Consider the following 21,604-nt stretch of genomic DNA (forward strand, 5'->3'; position numbering starts at 1 on the left):
CTTGACATGTCAGGTTTTTGTACAGTGTTCCTCCTTCCTGTGTCACTGTGGCTCTCGGGCACAATAATAAACAGCAGAATCCTCAGTCGTCAAGCTGTTCATCTGCAGATACAACTGATATCTGCTGTTCTCTCTGGAGATGGTGAACCGGTTTTTCACTGACTCAGAGTAGTACGTGCTGCCACCACTGCTGCGGATCCAAGCGATCCACTCCAGTCCTTTTCCAGCTGCCTGTCTGACCCAAACTATGTAAGGATCACCACCAAACCCAGAATATGTACAGGTCAGTCTGTGGGATTCTCCAGGTCTTTTAACCACCGATTCAGACTCAGTCAGAGTTTGACCAATACACCAATACCAATACCAATACACCAGAATGTTTGGTTTTGAAGTGTCCATCATCACAGACCTGCTATTAAAGGGGACCTGTTATTCTTCCTTGAACAGGTCAGGATAGGTCTGTTGGCTATACAAAACATGTTTATTAAATTTAATAAAATTTTTAAGATTTTTGATGCATTTTGAAGTTGGAGATAAGCTCTTTGATGCTCAACAAAAAGTATCAGATCAGTCAGCAGGACAGAAGTCTGAACAGATCAAAGATTTGGATCAGGATAACATGTCTGAGGGAGTGGTTTCTGGATCAGTGTTTTAGTTGGAGCATTTGTGGTGTGAGAGCTCCCCCTTGTTTCATTAATGTTACTACTATTTGCTGTCTGAGGGGTTTTTGTTCAGGTCTGCAGATGGTTTGTGTCACTGTGGAGTCTCGCACAGAAATAAACAGCCGAGTCTTCAGGCTGCATATTCTGTCCATTCAGAGTCACTGTTTTACTGGAAGTGTCCAAATCAATACTGAACTTGTTTTTAAGTGAATCTTTGTAGTAAGAGCCTCCAGTGTATTTCATCCCGATCCACTCCAGTCCTTTCCCTGCAGGCTGTCTGATCCAAGCTGTGTAGTAGCCCAGAGAATAAGAGACCTGACAGCTGATGGTCAGACGCTGACCTGGCTGCACCGTCTCAGAGGCTGGCTGAGTCAGCTGTTCACACTTCACACCTGATGCAGAAAACATTAAATATAAATCAGTTATAACAGTGAACAGTCAGTGTGGTCTGATCAGACTGTCAGCATCTCAGTGACTCACAGGATCCAGCAGCCAACAGCAGCAGCAGAGCTACAGAGAACATGATGGTGATGAAGAGGATCTGAGAGCTTCTTTTCTTCTGGGACTGACTGCATGGGAGTGGTATTTATATCAGACTCTCAGGAAGTTACTTTGAATGTTTAATGTCAGAACATGTACTCCAACAGGATATTTATTGTTAACTGTTTTAATGACTGCCTTTGCTTTTTATACCTCATGATTTATCATCTCTTCTTTGTTTCAATGATTTTATATTTTTGGTTAATAATGTTTGTGTTTTATGGTTTTATTGTACAGCACTTTGTTCAAACTTGGTTGTTTTGAATGTGCTCTATAAATAAAGCTGATTTCATGTGATTACACTAAACATGGATTTTCCTGTTCAGCTCTATCATACAAATAAAGATTACCAGTCCTAGATTTTGTACAGCCATTGAACCAACTTCAGAGACTGTGTGTCTCGAGCACAGTAATAAACAGCAGAATCTTCAGTCGTCAGACTGTTCATCTGCAGAAACAGCTGCTGTCTGTTGTTGTCTCTGGAGATGGTGAACCGACATTGGACTGATGGAGAGTAGTGAATGTCTCTGCTGTTGGTATTGATATAAGCGAACCACTCCAGCCCTTTTCCAGGAGCCTGTCTGACCCAGTGCATACTGTAGTCTCTGAATGTGAATGCTGAAACTGTACAGCTCAGTTTGTGGGACTCTCCAATGCTTTTAACCACGGGTTCAGATTCTGTCAGAGTCTGACCATCAACACCTGCCAAAAAGAGCACAAAAAATATGTCAAGTTCTGTGTTCGTAAGAACTCCTAAACTAATAAAAATCAGGTCAAATTCAGTGTAAATCTCTACCTGTCCAGCAGACAGTTAAAAGCAGCAGCCCTGTTCTATAATCCATCATGTTAACCTGAGTGTTCAGTCTGCTCTGAAATCCTCTCTTCTGTCAAATAAGTAGAGGTGAAGATTTTGTGTTTTGCTCTGACTCCTCCTGCAGGGTTTGTTATTCAGATGAGTTTGATTGGATTTTGTTGGATTGGATTTTGTGTTAGGCTTTCACCAAGTTTTTGCATTTCTTAAAATATTACAAAACGATACATAATTTATTCATTTTTATCATATTTAAAATACATAAAATCTAAAGGGCTTACATCTAACTAGGAAATTTATAGGATCCTCTGTTGATTGAGCTTCAGATAGCAGGATCAGAGATACACAAGAATTATGATGTTAAAATTGCATTGATTTATTTCTCATAAGTTAAAACAGATAAAAATGAGGTGAAACTGCATTTGTCATTTATCCACCACGTTGCTTTTTTCTGGAGACAAGCAAGTCTCAAATTCTAAAATATATTGTCTGATAATTTAGATCAATTTCATGATAAATATTAATAATATCAATCAACAAATTTAGAAACAGTTAGTTAAAAACAGAAAAAGCTGAGTTACAAGAAATAAAAAGATTTCCTAGTACATGTTGATCTGGTCAGAAACTAACCTCTCTGCAGGCACAGAACTGACACTTTTAACTGAGTATGTAAATAAAATAATAAAATAAAGAGTTTGCTCACTGTGGCAACCCCTGAAGAAGGGAGCAGCTGAAAGAACTTACTTATTTACTTAATTACTCTAATTATCATTCATTATTTTTACCACAAAATTAAAAGTACAGTATAATACCCTGAAATACAAAGTATAGCCTATGTGATTCAAATAAAAAATAAAATACCATCATAAAGAGATACTCAACTGACAAATTCTTTAAGCAAACCTTATGCAAATCTTAAGTTTGTCCTCTAAAAATAAGATAACTGAGCAGTTAATTTTTTTTTCTAAGAAAAAAAATGTAATAAAATTGAAACATCAATAAGGATGATTAGCCATTTAGTCTGACTTTACTTTTACGTTTCTATTATTGTCTTGGTAACTGAACAGACTCCAACAAAGAACTCGTTGGGTTTTTCTTGTTGTTGATGTTTTGTGCACGCCTGCAGATGTTTTGTATCACTGTGGGGCGTCTCACACAGTAATAAACAGCTGTGTCTTCAGGCTGCAGATTCTGTCCTGTTATTGTCACTGTTCCTGCAGACATGTCTCTGCTGTAGCTAAACTTGTTCTTCAGGGCATCATTTTGGTAAAAGCTGCCAGAGCTGCTTCCCCACTGATCAAAAATCCACTCCAGTGGTTTTCCTTCCCGCTGTCTGATCCAACCTGTTGCGTAGCTGCTACTAGTTAAAGAGTAACCAGAGACCCGACAGATGATGGACAAAGACTGTCCAGGCTGCACAACTTTGGACTCTGGCTGGATCAGATCAACACAGAACACACCTGTGGAAACAAAAATTAACATGATGTTTATCAATAACCTGATTTTTTTTTTAAGTTCATTAATAATGTGAAAGCACAGAAATGTCCTCACAGGATCCAGCTGTGAGCAGCAGCATCAGAGCTACAGAGAACATGTTGATGTTGAAGCTGAACAGCTGGAAGCTCTTCTGAAACACAGACACAAGCCACTTCCTTAAAAAGAGCATGCATTTGCTTAATGATGAATAATTAACTAAATTTAAATGTTTCAATTTATAAGAAACTATGGTTTATGTGGAATCATATATTGGTGAAGACTTTTGTGATTTTGAAGATGAACATGTAAAAAGTAATACAATATTACATCTATTCATTCATTTTCCTTTACCCGTTTTTTTCTTTCTGGTTCGAGGGGAGATGGTGACTATCTCCAGTAGTCATTGTGCGAGAGAGGGGAACACTTTACAAATGGCACCTCATACACATAAACACCACATTAATGTGTTTTTTTATTTCTGTCAAAACATTGCATCATTTGTTCACATACACAAATGAGCTAAACTGATATTTTGGGGAATTTACAAAAGTTTAATAAAGTAATTTAGTTGAAATTAAATACTTTTTTTGCCAAAACTTACTGCCATTTATTTTTACACTACCAATATTATCACACTACCATTTATTTTGTTCTGGTAAAAAGCAGATGTATATATTTGCTTTGACTTGACATGTCAGGTTTTTGTACAGTGTTCCTCCTTCCTGTGTCACTGTGGCTCTCGGGCACAATAATAAACAGCAGAATCCTCAGTCGTCAAGCTGTTCATCTGCAGATACACCTGATTTCTGCTGTTCTCTCTGGAGATGGTGAACCGGTTTTTCACTGACTCAGAGTAGTGGATGCTGCTACTGCCTCTGCTGATGTAAGCGATCCACTCCAGTCCTTTTCCAGCTGCCTGTCTGATCCAAGCGTTATCATAATGGCCACCAAACCCAGGATATGTACAGGTCAGTATGTGGGATTCTCGAGGTCTTTTAACCACTGATTCAGACTCAGTCAGAGTTTGACCCTCAGTACCTACAGAGATAAAAACAGCTCATAAGTACAGTGAAAATATCTTTAAAGCAGTTTGTTTTCCCCAAACAGTCTTGTATTCTTACCATTGAAAGTACAAAACAAAATGAGCAAACTGACAGAATCAACAGGTCTGATCATTGTCAAAGTAATTTGTTGATTTTCTATCAGCAGCTTTCTGTTTTAGAGTGAATCCTGGAACATTGCTGTACAACAATTATAAAGAGATCAGACTTCAGTTTTGCATTGACTCCTCCTTCTCACCAAAAAGTGCTAAACAATTGGTGAAAAAAGTAAAATTGTGAAACACTGTACCATTATTATTTTATTTGAGTATATTTATTTTTCAGGTACATATAAAATCACATTTTCTTTAAAGACCTTTAATTGCAGCATAATCTACTTTGGGAACAGGTTGACAAGCATTACAACGAGAAATAAAGCAATGGGTTGTTCATAAATCATAAATGTTGAATAAATTTTTTTTTAACAAGTTTAAACTATAAATGACCGTTTATAGACAAAATGCCATTATTAAAAGTTTAATAAATCATTCAGCCAAATTTAAACTGACTTATTTTTGCTCAGCAGAAGAATGCAACCTTTGTTCATCATCACAAACATACTTTAAAAAATCAACAAAAAAAATGTTGTTTTGGTGAATCTAAGAAGTCACAACAGCAGCTGCTTCTTTATGTATTGGCAGAGTTCGAGTGATTTCAGTTCTTTTTCGTGTCTTCTCTCAAATAGTATGTCATACTGCCACCTGTAGGTCTCTGAAAAACATTCTTGCATTTTCTTTCTATTATTCCTTTAATCAGTATGTATATTTTGCACAGTAATACATTGCAGAGTCCTTTGGTTGTAAGTCATCTTGTTTGTCTCGGATGTTACTGTTTATTTCTTAGTATCCATGTGATGTTGCATCACTTTGGATTTGTCATTCATTCCAGTGTTTTCCCAGCAGATTGTCTGCTGGGATCCAATTCATCCTTCAGCAGCTAAATGTGAAGAAGAACCTGCAGAGCAGACTGAACGTCTCTCTGGGCTTTTTCACCTCTAGACTGGCAGGAATGGACTCCAGGCTCTAAACAGATGATAAGCAAGACCAGTCTCAATTTACAGACCACTGTGTCTAAATGTGAATTTTGGTTCTCCAGCAGTCTTTCCACAGCCACAAAAATATGAAGCCAAAAGTTGACTCCTCCTGATGGGAGGGGGAGAATTAAAACAGAAACCTTTGTGTTAAACTCACATTAAAGATATTAGAATTCCAGATATTTGTTATAGTTATAGATACATATTTTTCATGAAGAAACAACTAAAAAAGCAGCATATGAGAATATATACACATGAGCATTAAGTGAAACAAGCAGTGTTTGTGAGTCAGAGACTCAGGAAATACAAAATGACAATTTAGCAAATCAACAATGTCAAATATTTTTGATATTTTACTCCTTTCTGTGTCTATTTGCATGACATGTTGAAACAGTTGATGAAAAAGTGTATTTATAAACAATAATGTACCGAGTTAATGTAGCTATTTGTAACTAGTTTTCAGCAGAAACTACCGTGTGACTTTAGACAAGCTGCTGCAGCCTCTGATGACGATGATGTTTGGAAAAAAAACTGTTTTAGGATTCATCCTACTCAATAAAAAACTGTTGACTTTATGTCGTCATTGTAAATCATTTTTTTAAATGAAAGTGATGTGTGTTATAATAAAATTATGTTTTAATTTTGGTAATATATGTAATAGGTTCTAAAAATTATGAGCATGATAATGCTTAACAAAACATCTAAAAGTTGTTGATCTTTAATAACAACATAAGAGTGATGGAGATACTCATACTTTAATATAATATTATTTATATATTATTATATTTTTAAATGTCCTGAGAGCTCCTCTTCCAGTGGGTTTGCACCAACACGTGTGTTTGGGCACAGAAAGGGGGTTTTTGTTCAGCTCTGCTGCTTGTTTGTGTCACTGTGTGTGGCTCCCTTGCACAGTAATACACAGCAGAGTCTCCAGGCTGCATGTTCTGTCCAGTTAGAGTCACTGTTTTACTGGAAGTTTCCAAACCAATACTGAACTTGTTTTTCAGTGAATCCTTGTAATATGTGCCATGTCCAATGTGTGCACTACAGATCCACTCCAGTCCTTTCCCTGCAGGCTGTCTGATCCAGTGTGTTCTAGAGCTGCTCAGAGAATAAGAGACCTGACATCTGATGGTGAGACCTCCACCTGGCTGCACCGTCATAGAGGCCGGCTGAGTCAGCTGTTCACACTTCACACCTGTTAGAAGAAAATACAGATCATGTTGAATTTGAGTAACAGCATTTAACAGTCAGTGTGGTTTATTCAGACTGTCAGCGTCTCTGTGAGACTCACAGGATCCAGCAGCCAACAGCAGCAGCAGAGCTACAGAGAACATGATGGTGACCAGGAGGCTCTGATAGAACCGTCTATTCTTCTGCTTTAGCTGCTCAAAGTGTTTATATCAGCCTGTCAGAAAGTTTACTTTGCAAAGGGAGGGCCAGAAGAAAGATGGACAGTCCAATCAGAACTAAAGGAAGAAGTTAGGGTGTGAACATTTATTTTTTTACATAAAGAAATGATCATTCTGAGAACGTGATTTTTATTGGCATTTGAACAAACTTAATGAAGTTTTTTAATACACCTCATTCAAGGTCTAACAAAATAGATTATTTGTTTTTCCATTTTTAATTAAGTTTTTGTGTGTTTGATCAATGGCAGACTAAAACTGGAGGGAATGGACTCAAGTTTAACTGTTTTTACTGTATTTGAAGAAGGTAAACCTGCTTCTGACTGAGAGTAGTAGATGTTCTCACTGCACTTGCTGATAACTTCTGCAGTCTGATTCCAGCAGCCTGGCTGATCTAAGCGTTAGTATTATCACCATCAAACCCAGAAAAGGCACAGGTCAGTCTGTGGGGTTCTCCAGGCCTTTTGACCACTGATTAAGTACTGTAATCTGGATTAAATATGTATTTGTTTATATTAAGATGATTATGTTCAGGATAAACTGGCAGCACAGTCAAGAGGTTGGAAGTGTTTGCTGCTGGTACATCAAACCTGCCAAAAGAAGGAAATATTTTGTTAAAATCCGTCAGGTCATTAATAACACCTGCTAATGTTTGTGACAGAATTTAAATTAATTTAATTTTTTTTTTTTTGGTTGTTCATTTTGTAAGAAATTAGTCAAACAGACTCATTTTATTAAAATTTTAAGTTATGTGTAAATTTAAAACTTGATTAATGGACTAAATTGTAGTACATGGTTTTAGTTTTAAGGTACAGAATATTTTTTTTATTTCCACATGTTCAGCAGAACTGACTGTATGTTGACTTTTCTTGTGTAGTTGGTTTAAACTAATTATGATCTTAGAGCTTTTTCTCTGGTGGTTTAGTAATGAAACAAGTAACTTTCCTTTTTTATTTCCTTTCTTAATGAAAAAATATTTTATAAATACTGTGGTGAAATCAAAACGTGCAAATGTCAGAAAAAACCTTTTTATACTAGACTCAGATGTCTGTGTAATTTGGTACAACAGACCATTGAGTTGAATTTTCAGAGTGGAAAACAACGAGGCTAGCTGATCAACTGATTCCATTACTTGTAACCATTTTAACAAGGTTTTAACCATTTATATTTACATTGGTTTTATATATTTCCCACATTTTAGACAGATAAACATTCTCATTTTACCACCTGACAAAAAAAAGCCAGTTCTGAACTGATTAGTGGTGTGAGGGCTCCTCCTCTGGTGGCTTCATGTTACAGGTTTTCAGGCTCTGAGGGGTTTTTGGTCAGGTCTGCAGATGGTTTGTGTCACTGTGGCTCTCTGGCACAGAAATAAACAGCAGAGTCTTCAGGCTGCATGTTCTGTCCATTCAGGGTCACTGTTTTACTGGAAGTGTCCAAATCAATACTGAACTTGTTCTTTAATGAATCTTTGTAGTATGAAGCTCCAGTGTATTTCATCCCGATCCACTCCAGTCCTTTCCCTGCAGGCTGTCTGATCCAAGCTGTGTAGTAGCTGCTGAGAGCATAAGAGACCTGACAGCTGATGGTCAGACGCTGACCTGGCTGCAGAGTCTCAGAGGCTGGCTGAGTCAGCTGTTCACATTTCACACCTGAGAATAAAAAAAAATATGTTTGATATAGAATCAGTGTAACAACAGCAGACAGTCAGTGAGGTTTGATCGTTCCTTCAGGTGTCTCAGTGAGACTCACAGGATCCAGCAGCCAGCAGCAGCAGCAGAGCTACAGAGAACATGATGGTGATGAAGAGGATCTGATGGAAGCTTCTTCTTTTTGTTTAACCCAGCAGCTTGAAATCCAGAGTTTATATTCACTGTCAGGAAGTTTACTTTGCATAATGAGGCCTACCAGCTCTTCATAGTGAAAAAATAACCTTCCAGTCGGATGTGAAATTCATATCATGAACATTCATTTTAACACAGGTTGAAACATGATTATGTTTGTATTTTTTTCTAAAGTTGTGAATTTGTGATACAATTGAATAATTAATAACTGACCAATCAGATGTCAGTGTGGAAGATCGTCAGCAGAAAAGAACTGAATAAACTCAAACCTCAATGATGGGAGTTTAATTGTTTTATGTTTATTGTCTGATGATCAACAAGAACTTTAAAAATTCAAGCCTCCAAGTTGAAAGTGATTTCAACAAAATGAAGTAATTCCAACATTTAGTTATTTAACTCCTAAATATGTTTTTGTTCTTTTTTCCAGCCTAAGTTTCACATCATTTTAGCCCCTTTGGTTCTACAGCATTCTTTAACATTTTATTCTACATTAAAAATGCTCAAACTAATACTAAACAAATATTCTGAAGAAACTATAAGAAGATATTGTTTTTATTTTGTTGTTTGGGAATTTCAGTTCAGTTCAATATTGCTTATTCCACCTGTCATCTTATATTTATTACTTATATTTATTACCCTAAACAATACAGGAGTCAGTGAAGAATCATTCAGAAAGCACACATGCTCATCTTCTCATTAGTGATAACAAATAGAGGAAGTAGTTTTTGTACAGCTCTCCTGTTTGTGTGTCTCACTGTGTCTGTCTGGCACAGTAATACACGGCTGTGTCCTCAGTCTTCAAACTGTTCATCTGCAGAAAGACTTTACTGCTGGAGTCGTCTCTGGAGATGGAGAATCGATCCTGGACTGACTGGGAGTAAAAAAAATGAGAACTGCCTGTGTGCACAAAGGCGATCCATTCCAGTCCTTTTCCAGGAGCTTGTCGAACCCAGTTCATGGGATAGCTGCTGAATGTGAATCCAGAACCAGTACAGGTCAGTCTGTGGGATTCTCCAGGTCTTTTAATGACTGATTCAGACTCAGTCAGTGTCTGTCCTCCAACGCCTGTCAAAACATAAAAACAACACCTGAAATATGATGGTGAAACAAATAAAATGTAGTTATTGTCAGGATCTATAATTATTTCCACCTGTCCAGCAGATCATTAACAGCAGCAGTCCTGTTCTACAGTCCATCATGTTAAACTGTGTGTTTGCTGTTTTCTGCCATCCTCTGCAGATAAATAAGAGCTGGAAGACGTGTTTTACATAAACTCCTCCTCACAGGAAGGAAACAACTGGATCACACCTGGACTCAGTTTGAATATGCATAAAAAATAAATACATTTATTCATGAAGTCAACGTGAAGTTGTTAAAATTAGACACTTTAATCAAGATTTATTTCTTACATCTGTGACAAATCAGACAAAAGTTTCAAGATTTCATCAGTTGTGTATCATGAATATAAAAGAATGTTTTCATTATTTTTTTTTTCCTGTGATCTTTTTTTTTTGTAGTATAAAATATTCTCAGAAAAACTAAGTAAAAAGTAGCTGCAGTTTTCCAGCCTTCACTTTAAACAAGAAGCAAGACTTATTTTTTTCTTTAGTCTGTTCAAAACAAAATTATTTTATTGTGATCATAATGGAGGAGTCAAGTGTGTATCTTGGCAATAACAATAAATACAGTTTATACAATTATTAAAGTCTTTTTCTCTCCCTTCTGTTAAAACAAACACGTCTGAGTTGTTTGTGGTCTGATGGCTCCTCCTGTGGTGGCTTCATTTTGATGCTCTGAGGAGTTTTTGTACAGTGTTCCTCCTTCCTGTGTCACTGTGGCTCTCGGGCACAATAATAAACAGCCGAATCCTCAGTCGTCAAGCTGTTCATCTGCAGATACACCTGATCTCTGCTGTTCTCTCTGGAGATGGTGAACCGGTTTTTCACTGACTGAGAGTAGTAGATGCTGCCACTGCTATCACTGATAGTTGCAATCCACTCCAGTCGTTTTCCAGCTGCCTGTCTGATCCAAGCATTCCAGTAATGGCCACCAAACCCAGAATATGTACAGGTCAGTCTGTGGGATTCTCCAGGTCTTTTAACCACTGATTCAGACTCAGTCAGAGTTTGACCCTCAGTACCTATAGACAGATGTTTCATTAAACTCTTTTAAAGTAGCTATCACCACACAAAGTGTTGGTTAAAATGTTTTGTTCTTACCAGTCCAGTAAACTGACAGGATGAGAGAAATAATCACCACCTCAGGTCTGATCATTGTAGATGCTATTTGTCTCTCTTCAGTCTACAGTGTGTTTGTCAGTGATTTGATGAGACTTTTAAACTCTGGAACAAACATGGAAGGAAGGAATCAAACAGAATTTGCATCAACTCCTCCCCCTCAAAGAGAAACAGAATCGTGTCAAAAGTGGCCTTGCTAGTGAACATAGGGATACATTTTATAAATCAACGTAGTAACAGCTAACGTATAAAGAACATCTTGGGCAAAGAACTTAAACAAAGGTCTTTTACTAGCAAGGCAATGGTCCCCAACCCTAGACTTAGGGGTCATTATCCTGCATGTTTTCCTGCGTGTGCTCTCCTCTTCAGCACTTCTTTAATTCAGAGGAACCTGATGAGATGCTGAAAGAGTCACTGCATCATTTGATTATGGTGTGCTGGAACTTATCTAAACTTGCAGGACAACGAGGCCCTGAGGACCAGGGTGGAGCACCACTGGTATAGGAGACAACTTCAGAGAGTTATTTATTTATTTTTATAGAAAAAAAGGAGATATTTCATTTAGACACAAATTACAGGAAGAAAGGTCAGTGTGGATAAATAAGTGGCAGGGATATTGAGAAAAATATACAAGACTATGTCACAAGGTTTCATGGCACACCGTCTCAATAATTTTCTTCCCACACTTTCAACACCAGGACTTTCCTCCTCCCTAATGGGACTAGGAGATCTACATACAGTTTCCTGGTCAGGTTTGATTGTACTGCCTCAAGGCCTGTTTCTAAAATTTGATATTTTTACATTATAATCAACAAAATCAGATTTAGAGTTGAATCAGTCTTTCTAACTCAGCTTCAAACTCATTGACATCATCACTTCTAGATCTCTGTTTTATAAACCTGATCATCGACTTCATTCTTACACAAATATTCTTGGGAAGGTGATCACAAAATGTTGTAGATTGGACTGATGATTCTGTGCAGGAAGTCAGTGAGTGTTGTGAAAGCACAGACTGGAATATATTTAATAACTCTTCTTTATACCAGCGTAATGCAGGTTGGGTCGAACTTATCTTGACAGACTAAAAGTAAAGGTTTCAACATTCAGCAGGAACAAAACTACATGTAACGTTTGTGTGCAAAGAAACAACAACCGGAGTTGAGGTTTAACCAAAGTGTTTCCTGTTGATGTGAAACTGAGCTGCTGTTTGCTTTCTGTCAGATTTTTATCGGCAGCTTCGGCTTCTTGTTGAAATGTGGTTTCAACAGATGAAACCACGGCACTGAGAACCGACACAAACAAACAGGAGCGAATGATGAAGATATTACAGATCAAAAACAAAATTACATCGATAAAAAAAACAAGTTCCAGGAAGAGATTGTGTTGAAAACCGTCATTACGGTTGGAAATAACATTATTAGGGGGTGTTTAACCCGAAAAGACTGAAGGAGGCCTTTAAACAAGAAAAGAAACAGTGGTCTCAGTATTGAACCCTGAGGAACTCCACATGATGCAGGTTTAAAAGAGAAAAAACAATCAGATCAGAATAACACCCACACTGTTTAAGGCTGTGTTTGAGCATATTTGTGCAGACAGTATGAAACATTTTAACATCAAACAAACAGCACAAAATACTGAAAACTAATATTAACAAACACCAAACCAGAGCTGCTGAGTTTTTATTTAAATTTAACATTTTAATTAGAAGAAAAAGGCTTAAATGATTGAGCAGAGAAATCGACAAAACAACAATAAATGAAATGATCCACAGAAAACATTTCATAGACAAAATATTAGTGGTGAAATTTCTAAAACAGGATGATCTGATGTTTTATTTGCAGATTTTGAAGCTGAAAACAGAAAAACTGAGGATACTCTGAGGAAATGTTTCCCTGCAACAAACATGCAATTCAGATTCAGAAGCACTGAAGTAACAATCATATATTGTTGAATTTTAATTTACAATGAAATAAACAAACACTTTACACACATTTTAATTGTTGAACAGCTTTGAAATCAGTATTTTTTTTTTAAGATTTCTAGATTTATTTAGTAAAATAATCCAATGTTGGATAATGTTTTGAAAAAATTATCATCATTTCGGGAGAAGTAAATCAAATGTTTATTTTATTTCTTTCTATGTTTCTTATTTGATTGTCTTTTTAAAATATTTTAGATCTAAAATATTAAATATTATATAATACTTATCTTTGTGAAAATAGGTTTTTACAGCATTTGTTAAATCATGGATTCTACAAATATAAATGCATAATAAAACAAAAAATCATTTCTGAATTCTAAAAATTTGAAATATAAAAAATAAAATAATAGAAAGTTTTTTCCTTTGTTTTGTGATGTTGCTAACAGACATTTGTGATTTTATATTTATTCCTTCGTCTGAATCACTTTTCAAAAATGTAAAATATAAATGTACCATTGAAAAAAAAAATGTAAAAAAAACTGTTATAATAAATGTGTTACAAAAAAAATTGCATTTGGTTTTAAATTATATTTTTGTTTTTAAATATCTCTGTTTTTTATTTTTCTCTCAGGTGGGTTTTAGTTTTTGCAGTGGGACAAATTTTATTCAAATTAAAAAACAAAAGAAATTCAAATATTATGTTTTATGCTTTATAAGTTGTTTCTTTTTGTATGATTTTTATTTTGTTAAAGTAAAAAAAAATATATATATAGACTTTGTGTGTTTCTGCTTGTGTTCACTCAAAGATCTGGTTGATTTCCTGTCGGCCCGTACGGTGGCCCTGAAGGCTCAGAAGACCCAGGCTCGGATGGTCAGGATGGTGCTGAAGGCCAGAGCTTTGGTGAACACCACTCGGACTCCGTTCATCAGCAGCAGGTTGAAGTTCAGTTTTGCTTTTTCTGAACGGCAGAGAAACAGAAATCGGCCTGAATTAAACACAAACAGACGACTGCAGGGATCAGCGATCGAACCGAACTCAGGCAGGAAGTGATCCGACTGATCCACTGCAGAGTCAGGAACTTTAGTTTGAAGATAAAATCACAGAAACACTTTGGAACAGTTTAAATAACTTTAGTCTAAGTTTGGATCCGTCTGATTTGATGTGGGACACTTCAGTCTCAGCAGCAGCAGCCTGGATGAGTCTGTCAGTGCAGAACAGGTGTGTTCAGGTGTGTTTGCTAACTTACCTGGATAAATGTTCTCACATGCATCGTCTGTTTGGAAACAGGAAACACATCAGTCACACAAACATCAGGAAAACTGGGACAGTGTTCGTGCTGATCTGTCTGTGGAAACACATCTAATCTGAACAGTTTTAAACTCAGTAAACAATCTGTTTCTAAAAGCTGAAAGTAAATCAATCAGAACTCTGAGTTTGGTACCAGCTTTGTTGTTGCTGAACTGTCCGTTCATCTCGCAGGAGTGGATGGTTTTGTTGCTGAAGGCAATGGAGTGGAAGCTCTTGGTTGTTGTGGACAAAACTGCATCACTGGTGTTCTTGTTGACCGGATCCCCGTCCACGTTCAGAACCATGCTGTCCCCCTTTGGATTGAAATTGGTGGCCAGACAGACTTCTGGACTGAGCTGGTCTGCTGACTTCAGGCGGAAGACTTCAGGCTTCAGGGGACTCAGGACGAACAGGGTCGGGACAGAGATGCCTTCTGCACAGAGAAACCCAGATTGACATGGATCACCACAGAACCGAGCCGTTACAAAGAATAAAAACTAACTTTATTCACAGCGAGATCGATAGTGTTAATTATCTGGGGTTTAAAACGTCACAATAAATGGTTTTGAATACAGTGAATTAAAAAAAAAGATTATAAAATCATCTTTTTTAAATGTATATAAAAAAGAGGAACATTTATGATTTATAAGTATAAATATCTTAGTAAAAAAAATACAATTTAGATTTGAGTTTAAAAAATGAGATATCACACTTATACTCCGATTACTGCAAAACATGATTTACAAAAACAATTTTTTTCTTTGTATAATATATATATATATATATATATTATATATTATATATATAGTAGTTTAACAAAACATCAGCTTCTTATGTTGTTAAATATTTTAATCTGATTTATTGAAGAATGTTACAAAAATACTCGACCATTTACTGTTGACTTTTTTTTTATTAATTTGATATTTTGATCTAAGTTTCAGTCATTTATAGGTCTACACAAAATCACCTGCACTTAATATAAAATCATGACAGTTTTACATAAGATGAAAAATATTTTTTATATGTTTTGCTGTTGTTAAAATAAAGTTTTAATAAAGACTTTTTGTATTTACTGCATTTTTAAGGGATTAAAGTTCTATCATTTTCTATTTGACAAAAAAAATGAAATAGTTTTTTTTAAACACTATAAAAAGAAAGTAGGACATTAAATGTTGCATTATTACATTAACAGTAATCTGTTGTTTTGTAGGACTTGACAATCATTTCACAGCCTTCTATACGTTTCTTATATTATATTTAATTACAATATAAGATCAATGTTTTTCTGCAGTAATTTTGTCTTGTTCTGGTGGATTTATCAGTTCATTTGTAAATCTTAAGGTTCCGTTTCTTATAGTGGAAATTTTGTATAATTTTTTTCTTCCTCAAAATGTTTGTGAACAAAAATTCCTCCTGATGTAAAATCCCAACAGAAGAGAGTCAAACATTCAAAGAGGAATTTAAAAGAAAACGTTCAATTAAAATTCACTTAAGTTCCTGATTTAGTTCTGTTTCACTTCAGGTAAGAAGATTTATTGTTTTCTTATTAAAACTTATTTTGTCAATAAACACACTTCATCGGGTGGAAACGATGAAGAGGAACCGAGAGTTATTTCAGTTCGAGTCACAGAACCGAACCAGAGGAACCAGAGGAACCAGATTTGATGGAGCTTTTATTAAAACAGACACTTTTTAGTTCAAATGTTCCAGTTTTATTATTGAATTGTATTTAATGATGTTTCATTTAGTTTCAGATTTTCAGACTAAAAACACTTGAGTTTATTTATTTATTTATTTGTGACCCTGATAAAACTCTGAAGCTGTTTCAATAAATCTCAAATTATTGGACGATCAGTTTTTACAACTTGAAACCAACAATAAAGCCTTTACTCTACTGACAGTTTTATTTATTTATTTATTTGTACAATAAAATACTAATAAAAAGACAAAAACTGTGCAGGTTTCAGTTGCGACTTGCAGCAGTATTTTCAATTTAAACCACTGAATAAATTCATGGAAGAATTTTCTACATTTATCACATCATGTTTGATGATTTATTTTATTTTTACTTTTTGTTCTCATCAAAGTTTAAACTTAAACTCATAAACTCACAAATATTATGAACAAGATTTACCTTCTGTTTAAGATTATTTCACAAAATTAATAGTAAATCATCAGAACTTCATTTGACAGTACAGATGTACAAATTAAATGTCACATCTTTTAGTAGTTTTAAATAAAACTCAAAATCCAAATCTTTTTTATATATAAGATCTTAATCTGCATCACAACTAATTCAGATTTGAAGACTGCATAAAAATAAATTGTATAACGTCATTCAGAGCAGATTTCTACTAACAGTGAGCTTTTTGGGTTTGGTGCAGGACAATAATTAATATCTACACTTAGAAATATTAATAGAAATAGAAAATTTGAAAACATAAATCCACAAACTATGATAAACTTTCAACTAGGATTTTAGAAGCGATCTTTACCAATTGTGCTTGTCACTAAATACGATCATGAAATATAATTTTACACCAACAAGACTTCATTTTTGAAGCAGTGTTAATATTTTTTTCATCGATCTTACCTGGATGAACAGTGACTGTCGTTCCATCACCCCAGTAGTCTAAAGCAGCACAGTGTTACATCTTCACTGACTGCTCCAACAAAAACATGCAGGTCCTGGAAAACAGCAGAAAAACTCCTTCAGACTGTAAAATATTCATTTCTACAGTAAATTCTGATGAGTCTGATACTCCTGTGTCATAATTATGAAATGTGCTTCTTGTTGACAATCAATAATTTATAAAAATAGAGAATTATTGTCTGCAGTCAGTGACTTTAAACAGCAGATTATCTTCTTTTCAGATATCAGTAAGTTAATAGAAAGAGGTTAAAAAGGTTAAAAGTGTAATTTACCTTACATAGAAATGATAAATGTTGTTTTTTTTATCTTTTTTACCAGCATAATAATTCATTTCTGACAGATTTTTGTTCTGAGGTTTTTGTAATGGTGTGTACCTTTGTGCCCCCCAGCCCATCACAGAGACAAACTCTCCGACAAAAACTGATTTCCTCCCAAATAAAACTTTTACAGACTTTTTACCTTGTATGAAATCCAAGCACAAAATTATACTGTTGTTTACTGAAGTTGTTAAACTCAAACACGTCTGATCCTGACTTTAAACTCCTATAAAACAAAATTACTGTATTTATCCAGAGCAGGTTCCCACGGGTTGGTGCAGCTCATTATGTTGTATAATAAGATCTACAATTACTACGAAATCAGAGCAAAAACGAAATAAATTGTAAATCAGTCAGTACAGCTGATCCTATGATAGCGCAAAAAGTACTTCCAGTAGGATTTTAGAAACAAGCTGTAGTATGACCTTTATCTGTTTGACACTAATTAAAATAAGAAACAACAATCTTACATCAAAAGTATCTGATTGAAAATGCAAAACAAAAACATGGTGAAAACTACCAATTTTTCATCGATCTTACCTGGATGAACAGTGACTGTCGTTCCATCACCCCAGTAGTCAAAAGCAGCACAGTGTTACATCTTCACTGACTGCTCCAACAAAAACATGCAGGTCCTGGAAAACAGCAGAAAAACTCATTCAGGCTGTAAAATATTCATTTCTACAGTAAATTCTGATGAGTCTGATACTCTTGTGTCATAATTATGAAATGTGCTTCTTGTTGACAATCAATAATTTATAAAAATAGAGAATTATTATCTGCAGTCAGTGACTTTAAACAGCAGATTATCTTCTTTTTAGAAATCAGTAAGTTAATATAAAAATGTTATAGGATTATGTACCTCATGTCCTAATGATAAATGTTGTTTTCTATCATTTTTACCAGCATAAAAATAAATTTTTCTCGGTTTTTTTTTCTGAAGATTTTGTATTGGTGTGTACCTTTGTGCCCCCCAATACCCCAGTCCACCACACTGACAAACCCTCTGACAAAAACCAGTTTCCTCCCAAATAAAACTGTTTTACCTCGTATAAAATCCAAGCACAAAATTATACTGTTGTTTATTTAAGTTGTTAAACTCAAACACGTCTGATCCTGTCTTTAAACTCCTATTAAACAAAATTACTGTATTTATCCAGAGCAGGTTTCCACGGGTCGGTGCAGCTCATTATGTTGTATAATAAGATCTACAATTACTATGAAATCAGAGCAAAAAAAGTTCAGTATAAAGAACATTTTAATGATCTTACCTGGATTAACAGTGATTGTTGTTCCATCACCCCAGTAGTCTAAAACCCAATATATCACAGTGTTACATCTTCACTGACTGCTCCAACAAAAACATGAAGCTCCTGAAAAAAGTTTAAAAAATCAGTAATTTGTCAATTTCTCTTATGAATTCTGATGAGATTGATCTTCATGTGTGATTATTTTAAAATATGCTTTTTGTTGACTCTCAGTCACTTCATAAAACTCAGACTGAACTGATTTAATTTCTGTAGTCTGTAACTTTAAACATCAGATTATCAAACCTTTAAATATCAGTCAGTTTCTTAAAATAGTTACACAGAGAACTTACCTCATGTTCCAATGATAAATGTTGTATTCTCTCTTTTTCCTCAGCTTATTCACAAATTTCACTCAGGTTTTTGTTCTGAGGTTTTTGTATTGGTGTTTATCACTGTGACCCCGTATATATCACAGTGAGAAACCCTCAGACAAAAACCAACCAGTTTTATTTCCTGGAGAACAGGCGGTCTTACAGCGTCTGCAGAGTGGGAATAAAACAAAACAGAATTACTAAACAAGAGGTCTAAAACATTAGTTTATTTGCATTTTTATTCTACTTCCACTTTAATTTAAAATTAAAGATAGATTTTCAGAGGTAATAACAGCTCATTGTGGCTCTTAATATTGAATCCTGTGTTGTTTTAGACAATTATAGCTCATGTGTTGAAATCTAAATAGCAAAAACTGTTTATTATAGCCATCTGTCATTGTCTTTCCTTTTTGCTTTTAATCCAACCACTTTTTAACGTGTTTATTGTGTCTGTAAGTATTGATGACACCTAGAACAGAATGTAAAGTACATGAAAACACATCTTATAAGTAAATAAGTTACAAAGAAGAGGTCTTGGTGTCATATGAAAAACATTTATATCTGTGCATTCAATTTAGCTTCACTGTCCTTTAGATATTCATTGGTTTATTAAAATGGTTGGAGTTGTTACTTTATACCTAAATTATATTATTTTCTATCCTAACAACGAGTGATGTTCAGATTTCTGTTGTTACAGGATTTAGTGTGGATGTAAATCTTTATAATGACAGGAACTGTCAGACAGCTGCAGGGTTTCTGTTCAGCTCTGAGGCTTCCTGTATCAGTGTGGCTCTTCGAGCACAATAATAAACTGCAGAGTCTTCAGTCTTCAAGCTGCTCATGTGCAGATACACCTGATCCCTGTCGTTGTCTCTGGAAATGGTGAAGCGATTCTGGACAGATGTGGAATAATATTTATTGCTTCCACTGGGAGCAGAAATCTGGGCGACCCACTCCAGTCCTTTTCCTTCAGCCTGTCTGATCCAGCTGATAAAAGCATCACTGTCTGATATTTCTGCATATGTACAGGTCAGCTTGTGGGATTCTCCGGGCCGTTTCACCGCTGGTTCAGATTCTGTCAGAGTCTGACTGCAAACACCTGAGAGAAAACCAGAGAGATCAGAAAAGAACCAAACAGAACAAGCTGAAAACAGAAGAGAACAGAGTTTTATTCACCAGAAACTGAGAACAGCAGCAGAAGAGAAACACACTCAGTTAAAGTCATTGTGGAAACTTGTTGAACATCTGTTTGAGGGTTTGGTTTCTGATCAGATAAATACAGATGGAGGACGCTCAGATTTGCATTGACTCCTCCTCACAATATTGTAATATATGATAACATAAAAATTACTGTTTCAAGTGTAGGGATTTAGCTGTGTTTTTCATTGTAATAATGAAAAATGATTGGCAACATGAGAAAAACAACAACAGTTTTGTATTTTCTTTATTACACAAGAAATATTTTAGGTTGATGTTTTACATTTTAAGTTGTAGCCCAAATCACATATATAAACTTTTTTTAGTGTCATAATTTAGCTTTTTTTTAAATAAAAAACTAGTGAAAATAGGTCAAACCAGTTGACGTGTACAATAAAAACTTTTGAAGTAGATGATAGCATCCACCTTGTAACACAGTTCAACACTATTCACTGTTATTTAACTTGTTTAATGTGAGGGTGTCGGTAATAATTAAAATAGGAAAATGAAAACAGCACAGTTTTATAATATAACTTCTTCTAAAATTACATTGACAAAATAGAAGCTTTAAAAAAGCACAGAAAGAAACCAAAACTCATAAAAAGGCTCAACAAGAATCACATTAAAATCTGCAGATCTGCTGGTTTAAAACATTAATGAAACATGATTTCTATTTGTGTGGTCAGGCTTTTGCTTCTGTTAAATTTTTTTGAAAAAAATGTTTTGAGACAGTTAGACTGTCTGCTACATTTTAATACAAACATTTTCTGTAACTGTGATGATGAACGCTTAACTTCCAGTTTCCAAACTCACCCTCAGGTTCAGTGAGAAGGACAGATGTTGGTGTCTCCTTGTGTCAGAGCAGAGGGCGTCTGAGAGGACAGGATTAACTTACATCAACAAACTGATACTTCATCAGATCAGCAACGAGCTCTGTGCTGTATTCTGTCTGCAGGTTGGATCGGTCATCAGGAGTTTGTACAAAACAAAGGTCAACGTTTGTCAAATATATTTAATTATTAACCATGTTCTCTGTTTAGGATGAGCTGCTCAGACACATTTACTGCCTCAGGTTTTATACATATTTACATACAGAATCAGGTTGTTCCTGTATCCTGCTGGCAGCTGAGTATTTGTACAGGTCTGTCTGTGGTTTGTATCACTGTGGGACGTCTCACACAGTAATAAACAGCTGTGTCTTCAGGCTGCAGATTCTGTCCTGTTATTGTCACTGTTCCTGCAGAAGTGTCTCTGCTGTAGCTGAACTTGTTCTTCAGGGCATCATTCTGGTAAAAGCCTCCTCCACCCCACATGTGAAAAATCCACTCCAGTGGTTTTCCTTCCCGCTGTCTGATCCAACCTGTTGCGTAGCTGTTATCAGTCACAGAGTAACCAGAGACCCGACAGATGATGGACAAAGACTGTCCAGGCTGCACAACTTTGGACTCTGGCTGGATCAGATCAATACAGAACACACCTGTGGAAACACAAATCA

General features: G+C 35.5%; 1 protein-coding gene and 1 gene segment (V, D, J or C); one reads left to right on the top strand and one right to left on the bottom strand.

Annotated features, from left to right (window-relative positions):
* The window catches only part of mapk8ip3 (mitogen-activated protein kinase 8 interacting protein 3), a gene marked incomplete in the record, with an annotated part of 1,049,817 nt that overhangs the window by 684,524 nt on the left and 343,689 nt on the right, over positions 1–21,604 (top strand).
* LOC108239227 lies at positions 8,348–8,835 on the bottom strand. The segment is given in 2 exon segments: positions 8,348–8,683; positions 8,784–8,835. Coding segments are annotated over 2 exon segments (348 nt in total).

Source organism: Kryptolebias marmoratus, linkage group LG12 (genome assembly GCF_001649575.2).
Source record: "Kryptolebias marmoratus isolate JLee-2015 linkage group LG12, ASM164957v2, whole genome shotgun sequence".
Classification (NCBI taxonomy): domain Eukaryota; kingdom Metazoa; phylum Chordata; class Actinopteri; order Cyprinodontiformes; family Rivulidae; genus Kryptolebias; species Kryptolebias marmoratus.